Here is a 14684-nt window from a genome sequence, read left to right as displayed (position 1 = left end):
GTTGCTAATCTTGTTTGTATGTGTCTATTAGGATATACTGTTATATTTAAGGTCCTTAATGTTTTAGTACTGTTTGTGTGTAGTTTATACTGTTTATCATTATGTGTTGCAGACCAGTGCAAGGTTTGATCTTCCTTTTTAAGTGGCAGCCCGCAGAAGAGCCAGCTGGATCTGTAGTAGAAGATTCCCGTTTGGATACAATATTTTTTGCAAAACAGGTATTTAAAAAAAAAAAAAAGCTTAGTATTGGATGTTTGCAGGATGCTGGGTATCAGCAGCAGATATGTGGAGTGCAGTCAGACTTGCATAAAACACTATACAAAATACTATACCTACTGCACACTCAATCTCCAACAGTGTGTAGTTTTATATCAGCTAGTTTGTAATAGCACAGTGAGTTAAATGCTATGGTATCCCAATGCTACAACATCAAATCCAGCAATAGGTAAATTAGACTAAGTTGAGCAAACTGCTGTCACTCAAAAGCACAGGAAGTGAAGTTCAGCTTAAAGTTGTATTAAACCCACAACAGTAAAATCAGTCTGTATAGGTAGTAAAGCATGCTGGTTATACTCGCTGTGGAACAGAAGGGGTTAATCCTCTGTATTGTGTAAAAAGGCTGTTTAAACCTGTCTTCTCTGATCCTCCCGTTCTTCCACTGTTTGGAGAAATAATGTGATCAGCCCAGAGCCAATCAGCACTGTCTAGACAGAGGGTCAGGGGTCTTGCAGCCTCATAGGACAATCAGGGAGAATGAACACTCCTCCAACAAGCTTTACCCAGTACTGGGCTGGACACTGGTAGAAGTCACAAGACTGCTATATTGTATATACTGCTGGTGAGAAAAGGAATTTATCAGTTTAGATTTACTAAAATAATTGCATTTTAATGTTCTGTGTACTGTGGGAGATCAGATATAGTGAATACAGTCCCCCCTAGGTTTAGTAACACTTTGTTACTCGCAGGCCACTGACAGTTTAGAATTTCTCTCCAACAACTGTTGCTGCTAATGATTGCCTAGAGGGTTAAATGTGCTTTTGTAAGTGATGTAATGTGTTCTCCGCTCAATGACGTGTGTGTGGTCTGCTGCTTTTTCACCGTGGCCACTGCCACAGTAATCCTTGGGACCACCTGCTCTCGCTGTGGAAAAACAGTTGTTGCTCATTCACTCTGATTCCCTGTCTGGTGTGTGGACTAAAGCCCTCCTGGAGGAAACTCGCTATAGGTGGAACCAAAGCACATATTCTACTCGTATGTTTGCTTCACTTGAAAGTGTGACATTCTATATCCAGACTGTGTTTTGCCTAGAAGGCTTCATTGGGGGGATCTCGCCCTGCCTTTAGGAGGTTGGAAATGAATTGACTCTGTCATGAGAGCAGTACAGGGACACAAATGCTAGAGTATAGCTGGGTTTGATCGCCTAGAACAGGGATCCTCAAACTACGGCCCTCCAGCTGTTGCGGAACTACACATCCCATGAGGCATTGTAAAACTCTGACATTCACAGACATGACTAGGCAATGGCATGATGGGAATTGTAGTTCCTGAACAACTGGAGGGCCATAGTTTTGAGGACCTCTGTCCTAGAACCAAGCAAGCATGTTGTAAAAGGTTCTTCTGGGTCACCAACGCAGAAGAGGGGGGATTAGCGTGCTGCCGGCGACCGAACGATGGAACCTTCGGAGGGGGATGGGCCTTGTGGGGTAATTTTCGAGCTTCTGGGGTCCCCCAGGGGCCCCCGGGAGCCGCGTGGTGCCACCATTTTCTTGTTGCCTTTTATGCTACAGATCGCGGGCATTTTTATGTAGCCTCTGCGGCCATCTGCTTGTGGTTTCCCATTGAAAATGGCAGCCATGTTTTCGGAGCCGGATGGGCGGTGATTCGGCAGTGGGAGCCCTTCCTCGGCCTCTAGTGCTGATCCATGGATATTCCTCTTCCTGATCGCCGCATGGTGTGCAGTTAGTTCGGTGCTGTGAGTACCTGACCGTTGATGAGTCTCTGGGGTTCTCTCTCCCTCTCTCTGCAGGGGTAGTGCTCTGTGCTGGGCCGTGTGGTTCCACCAGCGCGGTGGGGTGTCCCTTGCAGTGTACTACACTTTTTTTATGTGGGTGGGTTCCCCCCTCTATTCAAATAGGTGTCCCTGGAGAATACTTCTCCCCCTGATCACCTCTGAGGTTGTCAGACCCTCCGGGTCCCAACAACTGACTGCACTGATGGCGGTCCTGGAGTCCTTGGTTTCCAAGGTAGATATGGTCCTGGGCAAACGGGCTAGCAAAAAGCGTCCCCCTGCCTTAACCTGCTTTCTGTCTCTTCAGATCCAGAATCTGATTCGGCCGCGGATGCAAGTTACTCTTGGGGGGTCTGCGTCCACGCACCCTGCGTGCCCAGATAGTGAGGATGATTTCTCTGCTCCTCTAGCAGCACATGAAAAGGCACTTCTGGATGCGCTGATTGTTCAGTGCGAGAAACCTTAAAGATAGAGAATGCGACTAACACAGCATCGGAGGCAGGGGGTCACCTTTTGGCACCTACAAGTCCTCCAAAGCGGTGAAAGTGTTCACCTTTCCCGCCTTCTTTGATAATATTGTCACAAAACAGTGGGAGTGCCCGAAACGCACCTTTGCAATCCCTAAGCGTTTTGCAATGCGTTACCACTATGTGGATTCCCTCAAATAATGGACGGTTCCTCCTGTAGTGGACTCCCCGGTTTCCAGGTTAAATAAAATCTTCTCAGATCCGGCTGATAGCGGGTCGGAGGCCTTGACCCGTCATATGTTCACTGTGGCTGGTTTGGCTTAGGCCGGTATTTACTATTGCCCCTATGACGGAGTGGGCAAAACTATGCCGGAAACCTGGAGGAGGAACCGCTCCCCCCTGCCTTTTGCAGAGCTGGCAGATCAGTTGGTCCAAGGGCTACAGTTTGTCTGTAACGCCTCTTTGGATGCGGCTCTCTTGATTTCTAGGCAGTCTGTCTCAGCGGTGGTCCTGCGGTGCATTATCTGGCTGAAATGCTGGCCTGTGGACCAGGCTTCTAAGAAGGCCTTATCCAATCTTCCATTTGTGGGGGATCGCCTGTTTGGAGCTTTCTTGGATGATATCCTCAAAGGCCTCAAGGGGAAAGAGTACTCTTCTTCCTTAGGCTTCCAAGGGTAAGGAGTCCTGTTGCAGGCAAGGGCCTTTCTTTTCGGCTCACAAGAGGCCTTTTCGTCCCTCAGGGTCTCAAGACAAGGGATCTTAGCCCTTCAGAGATTCCTTGGGGGTTCTAAAAGGACCTGTTCCAGCAAGCCACGAGCAGGGTTCTGCTAGACCTGCAGACAAGGCTTCTTCCACATGAAGGGGCTCCCTCACCCGTATCTTGGGTGGGGGGGATGTCTTTGCGGGTTTTCGGATCTGTGGACCTCCTTGATAAAGGACAAGTGGGTCCACAAAGTCATTCGTTCGATCATATCCTCTGGACAGTTTTTTCCCTTCCAACCTTCACTTATCCCCCGTTTGCTTAGGGGATTTCTTTTGGGGCAGTGCAAGACTTGTTAGTTCAAGGGGTGATTGTCCCGGTTCCGACTTCAGAATGTTTTGAAGGTTTTATACTCCAACCTTTTTACAGTTCCCAGGAAGGAAGGCAAGGTGCGTCCAATTCTGGACCTCAAGGCGCTAAAATGCTTTGCGGGGGTATAGAAGGTCTGAATGCAATCCATTCGCATGGTGATGGCATCCCTACATTAGCGGGATTTTCTCGCCTCCATCGACCATCAAGGAAGTGTTCCTACACATCCCAATATGTGTCGCCTACCAGCGCTTCCTCCACTTTGCTGTGGGCGAGGAGCATTATCAGTTTGTGGCGTTACCCTTTGGTCTCGCCTCCGCTCCTCTTCACAAAAGTATTGGTCCCGGTGCTAGCATTGCTGCGTCAGTGGGGGATAGTGGTACTGGGGTATCTGGACGATCTGCTTTTGCCGAGCAGAGTCTTCGACTGCTCTATTGGACATCTTGGAGATTACTGCGAACTCTTAAGGGTGTTCAGTTGGATTCTTAATCTTCAGAAGTCTGCTCTGGTTCCGTCCACAAGCCTGGACTATCTGGGTCTGACTCTGGACTCGGGCTTAGCCAGAGTGTTTCTTCCTCTGGAAAAACTTCAGAAATTGCAGGAGGCAATTCAGCTTCTGTTGTCAAGCGGTCATCTTTTCGGTCTTGCATGTGGGTACTGGGCCTGATGGTGTCCACCTTCGAGGCAGTTCAGTTTGCACCGTTCCACACGAGATCTCTGCAAAAAGATTCTGGTGAAATTGAACAAGAATCCTCAGTCTCTAGATAATCTGACCCTGTTGAGGCGGGTATGAGGGGGTCCCTGGTTTGGTGGCTTCATTCTCTGGTAGTTTCTTCCCCTTTACTGGACGATCATCACCACGGACGCCACGAGGGGGCACGAGAAGTAGCCGGCATTCTAAGGTGGGCAGAACGATTCGTCCCAGCCCTCTCTGCTGTGCACATTCCAGGGGTAGAAAATTGGCAGGCGGATTACCTCAGTCGACAGGCATTGGACCAGGGGGAATGGTTACTTCATCTGAAGGTTTTTGTCAGTTGTGTCTCCAGTGGGGTACTCCTGAGGTGGATCTGTTGGCCTCTCTCCACAACAGGAAAGTGCAGAGGTTTGTGGCACAGTCCCAGGATCCTCTAGCCGACCCCACAGACGCATTAGTGGCTCCTTGGAGTTGGTATAGTCTGATTTACGCTTTTCCTCCTCTCAAGCATCTGCCGAGACTCCTGTGACGGATTGAGGCACAATTGAATCCGGTCATCCTAGTGGCTCCAGATTGGCCTCGCTGGTCTTGGTACGCCAATCTTACATAGTTACATAGTTTGTGAGGTTGAAAAAAAGACATCAGTTCAACCTATGATGTGTGTGTGTGTTTGCTGTTAACCATACATTGTATACCCCTGTATGTTGTGGTCTTTAAGGTGCCCATCTAATAGTTTTTTGAAACTATCAATGCTCCCTGCTGATACGACTGCTTGTGGAAGAGAATTCCACATCCCCACTGCTCTGACAGTAAAGAACCCCCTACGTATTTTAAGCTTAAACCGTTTTTCCTCAAGTTTTAGTGAGTGGCCACGTGTCTTATTGTATTCCCTTTCTCTGAAAAGTTTGTTCTTTATGCTAGGGTCACCAGTACAATCTGGTACAGCTTGTCCCCTCAGGGAAGATCGGTTATCAACAAGGGCCAATCTTCCATCCTGCTTTAGTCGCTGGCTTTGACAGCTTGGCTGTTGAAAGCCAGGTGCTGAAGGATAGAGGTTTTTCGGACTCGTGATTCCTACGCTGTTAAAAGCTAGAAAATCTACTTCTAAGAAGATATACCATAGTACTTGGAAGACATAAATTATGTGGAGTGAATCCCTCCAGGTTCACCCTTGCTCCTTTTCGGTGATTCGGATCTTGGCCTTCCTCCAATGAGGGGTTAAGCAGCGCCTGGCCTTGAGTACCATCAAGGGCCAGGTATCTGGTTTGGCGGTTTTCCTTCAACGTCTGTTGGCCACACACTCCTTGTTGCGTACCTTTCTCCAGGGAGTGAGACACTTGGTTCCTCCAGTGCCGTCTCCATTTCCCACTGTGGGACCTCAATTTGGTGTTGTCAGTTCTCCAGAAGCTTCCCTTTGAAAACATTTGGGAGGTTCCTCTGCTTACATTGTCCCACAAGTTGGCCTTTTTGGTGGTCATTACATCTGTGCGCAGGGCATCCGAGCTGGCGGCGTTGTCTTGTTGTTCGCCTTACCTGGTGGTTCACAGGAATAAGGTGGTTCTTGGTCCATGTCCGTTGTTACTTCCAAAAGTTGTCTCTGATTTTCAATTAAATGAAGACCTCATGTTGCGCTCCCTGTGTCCCAGGCCTAAGCATCCTAAGGAAATTGCCTTCCATTCCCTGGATGTGGTTCGGGCAATTAGGGTGTACCTGGCAGCTACGGAGTCTCTTAGAAAGTCAAACTCCCTATTTGTCCTCACGGATGGACCTAGCAAAGGGTTGGCTGCTTCTGATGCGACTATTTCCAAAAGGATCAGACAGACTGTGCTTCCGGCTTATTCCATTACGGGTCAAATTCCTCCTTTCCCTGTGAAAGACGCACTCTACTCGGGCGCTTAGTGCCTCCTGGACCTTCCGTCATCGGGCGTCAGTGATGCTGGTTTGCAAGTCGACTACCTGGTGAACGTGTGCACAGACAAAGTTTTATAAGGTGGATGTGTTGGCATCTGCGGATGCTTCCTTCGGTCGCAAGGTTTTGCAGGCTGCTGTTTAGAGGACTTAGTCCTCTTTGAGGGTGTTTGAGTTTTTTTCAGGTGAGCTCCAGTTGTTTTATGGTTGAGCTCCATGTTACCTGGTTGGCATGTTTAGCCTGGGCCAGTAATTTTTTTCTTTCTGTTCTAAACCCTCTTGTTTTGGGACGTTCCACATAGTCAAGAAGATGAGGAGCTGTGTTCGTCAATGAACAAAAGAGAAAATGGCATTTTTGACTTGCCGTAAAATCCATTTCTCTGATGTTCATTGACGGGCAGAGCACCCACCCCTCTGTGGAGTTGGGTTTTTTTCTCTTCTGTCACTGCTTGTAACAAACCTGAGTACCTATAGCAGAGAGTGGGAGTATACCCCCTGGGGCTGCCCCATAGGCGTAGTCAAGCTTTTTCCTGCCTAGTGTCCTCCTGTAGGGGGCAGTATAACCCACGTAGTCAGAAGATGAGCTGTGTTCTTCAATGAACATCACAGAAATGGATTTTACGTTAAGTTAACCACTTGCCGACTGCCTAACGCCGATCTACGTCGGCAGTCAGCCCCTCACAGGCAAAGTGACGTAGGGCTACGTCACTAGCTTGTGAGGGTCTAGGGAGCGAGCGCGCGCCCCCGTGTGGTCACGGACCCCCCCCCCCCCCCCCGCGCGTGTGACCGGCGGACCCGGTGTCCGCCGGTCACTCGGCGATCGGCGGGGGAGAGGGAGAATGTCAGGCAGCTTGTGTAAACAAGCCACCTGTCATTCTCCTTGCTGTTAGGATACTGATCACTCGGATCTAGTATGTAGATCCGTTGATCAGTGTCCATACAGCTCAAGCCCCAGCCAATCACAGTAGAAAGCACGCCCCTAGGGATACACACAGCCCCTCCCTCCCAAATAAAGTTAACCCCTTCACTACCAGTGTATTTTTACAGTAACAGTGCATATATATAGCACTGATTACTGTAGAAATGTCATTGGTAACCCCAAAAGTGTCAAATGTCAGTCAAGGGTCCGATCTGTCCGCCCCAATGTCGCAGTACCGCAAAAAAAATCGCAGATCGCCGCCATTAGACGTTAAAAAAAAAACAACAAAAATGACAGAAATCTTTCCCTTTGTTAGTAAACGCGATAACTTTTGCGCAAACCAATCAAAATACGCTTTTTGCGTTTTTTTTTTTTTTTTTTTTTTTTTACCAAACATAGGTAGCATAAAACAAATTGGCCGAAAAAGTAAAAAAATTTTGATTTTTAAATTTTTTTTTGGGGGGAATTTCATATAAAAAAATGTGAAAAATATTGCTATTTTTGCAAAATTGACGCTCTTTTTTTGTTTATAGCGCGTGATCAAAAAATCGCACAGGTGATCAAATACCACCAAAAGAAAGCTCAGTTTGTGGGAAAAAAAGGACGCCAAATTCGTTTAGGTACAGCGTCGCACGACCGCGCAATTATCCGTTAAAGTCACGCAGTGCCGAATCGCAAAATACCCCCTGGTCGGAATGGGGGTAAAATCTTCCGGGGCTTAAGTGGTTAAAAATCCCTTTTTTTTTTTTTTTTCTTCTCCCTCTCCCAACATATTCTTTGCTTCTAATCTCCCCACTTTTCTCTTTGGAGGCCTCCCCTTTTTTCAGTGCAACACAGAGGCCTATTTTCCAGGAAATGTTGGTTCCTGTACGGTCTCAGGAATTATTCTGAGGTTTTTCAAATCGCTTCATAGTACTCAGGGGAAACATTTCAACTTACTGCTTCTTTAAATGGAAGGCTCTCCAAGATTTTCTCTTTCAAAAATTAGTGATGGAAGTCATCCAATTGGTTAAGGCATCTCTAGAACAGGAGGAAATCCTGTTCTTGGTGGACATTTGAGATGTGTCCATGTCCCCATCTAATCTTATCTTCAAGGTTTTCTGCACTTTTTGCTTGGGGAGCAGCACTTTCAGTATGTATCTTTTCTCTTTGGTTAGGGTACAGCTCTCAGGGTATTTACCAAGGTCCTCGCTCCAATGCCAGTGGTGCTGAGAACTAGGGGCATCTTGGCAATTGCGTTTGACTATCTTAACATCGAGGCCCCATCTTTTTGGGAATAGCAATGCAGTCTGCTAAATTTCAACTCTTCATTCAATTCACTTTCAATTTTAATTCTCTGCAGACCTTGAGGTGGCTGGTAAATGACCAGAAGTGTTCTGTAGTTACACTGCACCATCTGGAGAACTGGGCCTTGCGGTGATGAAATACCACCAAAAAAAAAGCTCTATTTGAGGGAAAAATTGGCATAAATTTGGTTTAGGTACAGTGTTGCATGACCGCTCAATTGTCATTCAAAATGCAACAGCGCTAAAAGCTATAAATTGGCCTGGGCGGGAAGGGGCAAAAGTGCCCGGTATTGAAGTGGTTAATGGATGTAGATCTTGCATTAATTTGTGCCTTTTTAAATCTGCCTGGAGTTCAACTTTCATTCAATGGCCATCCTTTTAAAGCCACGTGCAGTCCCTTCAACGACCTTCTCTCAGAAGGTAGAATTCCTTCCTGCAGTTACCTTGGCTAAGAGGGTCTTGAAACTTGCAGCTCTGTGTTGTTGGTAACATTTTCTTGTTGCTTGGATTGTCCTTTCTTTCCAAATTGTGTTGTCCTTTGACCTAAATTGTTCTAACCACCTTCTCAATGCTTCCCTCTCACCCCCAAAAATGTGTTTTACTCTCTAGATCCGTTTTGCAGTCAGGGTACATCTGTATATTAAGGCCCCCTTCTGAAAGATGTATTTTTTTTTTTCTTGATTTATGATCTGCAATGATCCTTGTCCACTGGGTCCATTGAAAAAATCTAAGTTGTGGACCTAGTAGGAGGACATTAAAGGATAAATTGTAGCAACAAAGGAGGGAAAAGTGGGACTTTAAATGAGTGCAGCTGGACATATATATTTTTATTGAGTGTATACTATGTATAGCCTGAAAGATCTCAAATATTGGGAATCAATCGGCAATTGGATGTTGAGTGTATAATTGATTGTATAAGATATGACAGATGTAAGTTTCAATAGGGATAATCAAAAAATTAAATGTATGAACGGATATATGTAATAATGACATATCTAAAATTAAAATTCATAAATAACAGATTTATTGTGACAACAGATTTTCCATGGGTACTCAGTCTTAAAACATATAAAATTGATATACAAACTTTACAGTGACCCAGAAAATGGGGACCCATAGGACGTTGACACATGTAATAATCCAATAATAACATTCATAGTCTAGAATATGACATATACAAATACACATATCAAATCATGTACACAAAATATATAATTAAGGGTAGATACATTGATAATAAATCCATGAAAATAACATAAACAGAAGAGATTCATTATAGGACTGGATTTTTCTTAAATACATAATCTTAGAATGACGGAGAGTTGAATAAATGTTGTGATTGAAATGCTTGTAGGCTCAACGCGTTTCGTGGCTCTATGTCCACTCATCAGGAGCATAAAAATAATTATATATATTGATTGTGTATCTTAGGTGGTGTTATACCTCCAAACACTCCACTTCTAGAGAGGAGGTTTAGGAGCCGAGCCGGGAAAAGCCTGACCCGGGGCTGAGGCGTGGGCAACATCCAATGGAATGGGAAAGAGCAGCAGGGAGGTGTTAGCCAAAGATGAAAATAGGAGAACATTAAGTTGACCTGTAGTTTTTCTCATCAGGGATTGACATAGTAGATACTCCAAAGTCAGTGAAATCGCAAATAGGATCTATAAACCAATCACCGAAGTCCAGTGTATTGATAGAAAATAAACTCATGACCAGCCTGCAAGTCCCAGAGCATGGATGTGATCCACGCCAACGCCATGTTGGCGTCGGATATAGGAGGGCGGAAAACAGACCTCCCACACCTGGTCAGAAGACCGGATGTTGGTCGGGGAGAACCGCCTACCGATCGCAGTTGGATCCAACAAATCCAACTGCGATCGGTAGGCGGTAAGACTGAGTACCCATGGAAAATCTGTTGTCACAATAAATCTGTTATTTATGAATTTTAATTTTAGATATGTCATTATTACATATATCCGTTCATACATTTAATTTTTTGATTATCCCTATTGAAACTTACATCTGTCATATCTTATACAATCAATTATACACTCAACATCCAATTGCCGATTGATTCCCAATATTTGAGATCTTTCAGGCTATACATAGTATACACTCAATAAAAATATATATGTCCAGCTGCACTCATTTAAAGTCCCACTTTTCCCTCCTTTGTTGCTATATATTATCAGGGATGGAGACAGTTGGACATTTTTCCAACGATTTGTTTGTGGCAGATCTATTCCCCAATGTTTGCCCTACTAAAGGATAAATTGCTGCTTCTCCTTGGGAAGATTATATTTTTATTTATATTCCCAATAGAATATTGATGTAACTAAATATAGTTTGAAAACTCCTCAAAAAAGCTAACAAGAGAATTGTATTGCAATATCAAGTTTAATTTCAAATGAAAGAAAACATCTATGGAGGTCTTTTTTTTTTTAATGAAATCAAACAAAACCAAAATATATTGTCAGAATGTTTATACTGCTCTGAGTATAACGGTGTCTATGTCAATAAGCAAAGATCTGTGCGGAAGGAGAATTTCAACTTATTTCCACAAATCAATATGTAGCGAATTCTTTTTATTGATTAATTTCTTTTTAAAAGCATATACCAATCTTTGTGAAAACAGTCTACAGTATGGAATATATAAAATATTTATTCACGAGACATGTAATCACGATAAATGATCAAACTTGAGATGACGCAAAAAGAGAACTTTACATAAAATATGAACTTCAAACAATAAATGCAATGTGATGTGTAGCTCAATAATGAAAGTGAAAATAAAGCAAGATTACTTTTTCTCCAGGTATAGTAGAAACCATAAATGAATGTTCTATATAATCAGACCACAATTGTCTGCGCAATGCACAGCTTGATAGTCACTCCACTGCAGATGAAGCAAGAATAGGCTATGCAAAACGTGAGACTAATACGCCAATATGCGCTACATCTGATATTATTAAAAATGTATAAAAAGGCAAAAATCATCTCTTAGAGAAAAATCTACATATGGTTAATACGGCTGGGATTGTAATCGTGTTAACCTTAAATATGAAATGTAAAACATTTAAGGAAGTACATAAACCATATTGAATAATAATCAAATAATTAGCAAGGAATATTTACCATATTTAAAATGGCTGCTAGCTTAAAATGGTCGTTACCAGAGTCCTTAAGATGGCTGCCTTTCCAAGATGGTGGCCAGGTAGGGAGGAGTTTCGATTGGCGTCCCTCAAAGGTTCAGATACACGATGGAGCAAAATGGAGTCTGTGTAGATGAGTCTATGCATGGCTGTAGTAGCTTGTGTTGTATGTGTGATGTATGTTGGGCAAATGTCATGTGTGATGTGTCCCTCTCTCATCTGGGTTTGCCTTTTTATATGGTATAGAACAAAGGACTATTAAAATTACCATAAGTTCAACCCAGAAGGAGTGACATTATCCCCATTGGTTGGGATAACTTATCCATTAACTGGTGATGTCATTGGGTGACACCTCTTGGTCAACCAGTATATGGATATTAAAACTATATGATTTCTCCATTTAAGACTATCATAAAACATAATAATTTATCCATACTCTCATCTATTACATGTCCATTTAATACCCACCATGTATCTAAATAAAGATTAAATCTGGCAACACCCTTTTAATAGGGATGCACCAAAATGAAATTCTTGGCCGAAGCCGAATAATAATGAAATGCTTGGCCGAAGGCCGAATACCGAACGCGGTGTTTCGAATTTTTTAACATAAAATATGCCCATTAGCGTGCCCCTTAACATAAAATATGCCCATCAGAGTGCCCCTTAACATAAAATATGCTCATCAGAGTGCCCCTTAACATAAAATATGCTCATCAGCATGTCCCTTAGCATAAAATAAGGGGCACGATGATGGGCACATTTTATGTCAGGGGGCACTCTGATGGGCACATTTTATGTTAGGGGGCACGCTGATGGGCACATTTTATGTTAGGGGGCACGCTGATGGGCACATTTTATGTTAGGGGGCGCGCTGATGGGCACATTTTATGTTCGGGGGCGCGCTGATGGGCACATTTTATGTTAGGGGGCACTCTGATGGGCAAAACAAAACATTTAAATCAGCATTGCTCTTAACATAAAATATGCCCATTAGCGTGCCCCTTAAAATGAAATATGCCCATCAGAGTGCCTCTTAACATAAAATATGCTCATCAGCATGTCCCTTAGCATAAAATAAGGGGCACGCTGATGGCCACATTTTATGTCAAGGGGCACTTTATAGGGCACTCTAATATAATTAGCATGGCAAGTGGCAACAACATATGGCAGTCTGCACACTAATGCTTGTGCAGCTGCCAGCTACCGTATTCTTCTCCCCCAAATGTGCTCAGCTCCACATCACATACCTCAACTGCAGCCGGAGCCAAAAGCTGCGAACAGGGGGGCGGGGCGTGGACCGAGTGTGAAGGAGCCGCCAGTCAGGAGCAGGGGGCGGGACGCGCGCGTGACGTCACACCCCCTACTCGCGGCCGGACAGGACACCGGCGGCGTGTGAGAAGGGAGCCGCGAGCCGCAATGAGGAAGGTGAGCGGTCAGGGCGGAAGCTACAGAGGATCATTGCATACATTATCAGAGGGTTACTTACTGCAGAGGACATTTTTTACATAGATCATAATGGAGGACCGCGAGCCGCAATGAGGAAGGTGAGACATTGTTCGGCTCAAAATTATTCGGCCTTTTGATTTATTCGGCCGAACACCGAAAGTGCCATTTTCTCTATTTTCGGCCGAATAATGTTCGGCCGCCGAATATTCGGTGCATCCCTACCTTTTAATATTTAATATATCTTATTTAGATATATTGGATTTTACTTTTTAACCTAAGACTACAATTCACAAATGTTTACTGAAGCCTCTCTTGACATACAGAGATGAGTCATCAATATCAGTTAGCAAGAATGAAACAATTATAATATATAACGGTTTTCTACATATCTATGTATGTTAGTTTTATATATATATATAATCATTGTTAATATTCTATTACATATAAGATTATAACGTATCTGTAAATCTTATTTTTAAATGGGTCTAAAACACAGAAAATACAGACTAAGGTTTATGATTACCACACAGATAAGATAACCTTTGTATAGCGTCTTAGACTTTATCTAAAGACAATCAACAGGCTATTTATTTATTACCTTAGGTCAACACAGCATGTTTGGGGTAAACCTGTTGAATAGGCACTTTTTGTTAAAGGATATTTAACCTTTCAGTAACCTAACAAAAATGGATGTCATTGCTTCATATTTCTATATAGAACAAAATATAACATTTCTTTCTTATTTAATCTCCCCAAATAAGCCTGACAATATGTAATGCATAAACCGGTCAGAAACAAATATATGTTTATGCACCTGTAGACAGTTGTGCTGGAGTGCATACAGCTTGTGATGACTGCAGGTATGTTTTGTTAACTTTCACAATAATCTCTGCGGAGTGCATTTGGGCCATAAACCTGCCTGCACATGCTTAGTTTACGCTTATGCTTCACCCTGCCCTCTAATCCTCCTTCCGACACACAGAACTTGTGTGGGCAGCACATGCTGTAGCATTTGACAGTTGACTGGTTGGATTGTACTTAGTATCTTGAGACAAGAGGGTCTTGAGTACAACTAAAGGTACAATTTTTTTTTTTTTTTTTTTAATTAAAAGGATGTTATACTTGCTTTTTTTTTTTTTTTTTTTTTTTTTTGGAACAGTATTGCACAGAGGTCCTTCTCCTCTGGCAGTCCCAGCTGGTTCTGTTGGCTCCTCCCTCATTCGGGTACCTCCTGTAGTAAGTTGGATGCCAAGAAGGCACCAGTGCATGCGTGCTCCTGCTGGGTTCGGATCAGGGCTGTATCCGTTTGTAGACCTATGCAGTGCTAACAAGCTAAGCCTAATGCCTAATATAATCCTTGAGATTTTAGAGCCACTTTGGCCTAGGGGCACCAGAGGAAAAGGAAATTGATTTCAAGACTTAAAGCGGAGTTCCGGGCACAGAAGTCATTTTTCACTGAACATACCCCCGGGACAGTCAGGGCTAGCACATTCCACAATGGCTAGCCTCTGATCTGTCCCGGTTCGCACTTACCTGCAAGAAGAAATACTTACTTATAAAATTTCTTCCACAGCGTTTCCATCTCTTGTGGGCAGCTGAAGCCGGCGCGGTCCTCTTCTGTGTCTTCTTCCGCGTCTTCTTGTCCCAGAATGCGCCTGCACCGGCCCCTCTCGTCACTTCCGGTGCGGCGCCGCATTCCTCCACAGCTTCTGGGCATGCCCAGAAGCTGTTT

The 14684-nt window shown here is 44.0% G+C and overlaps 1 protein-coding gene across 2 annotated transcripts in view; it reads left to right on the top strand.

Annotated features, from left to right (window-relative positions):
- The window catches only part of UCHL5 (ubiquitin C-terminal hydrolase L5), a 173698-nt gene that overhangs the window by 16485 nt on the left and 142529 nt on the right, over nucleotides 1–14684 (top strand). For both annotated transcript variants that reach the window (XM_082266656.1, XM_082266655.1), the window contains exon 3: nucleotides 113–218. In XM_082266656.1, the coding sequence (XP_082122782.1) occupies nucleotides 113–218 (106 nt within the window). The remainder of the gene's footprint in view (nucleotides 1–112; nucleotides 219–14684) is intronic.

This window comes from Pelophylax lessonae (genome assembly GCF_965119305.1).
Source record: "Pelophylax lessonae genome assembly, chromosome: 8".
Classification (NCBI taxonomy): Eukaryota; Metazoa; Chordata; class Amphibia; order Anura; family Ranidae; genus Pelophylax; species Pelophylax lessonae.
The sequence above is the reverse complement of the archived record's forward strand: the minus strand, read 5'-3'. Positions and strand labels throughout refer to the sequence as shown.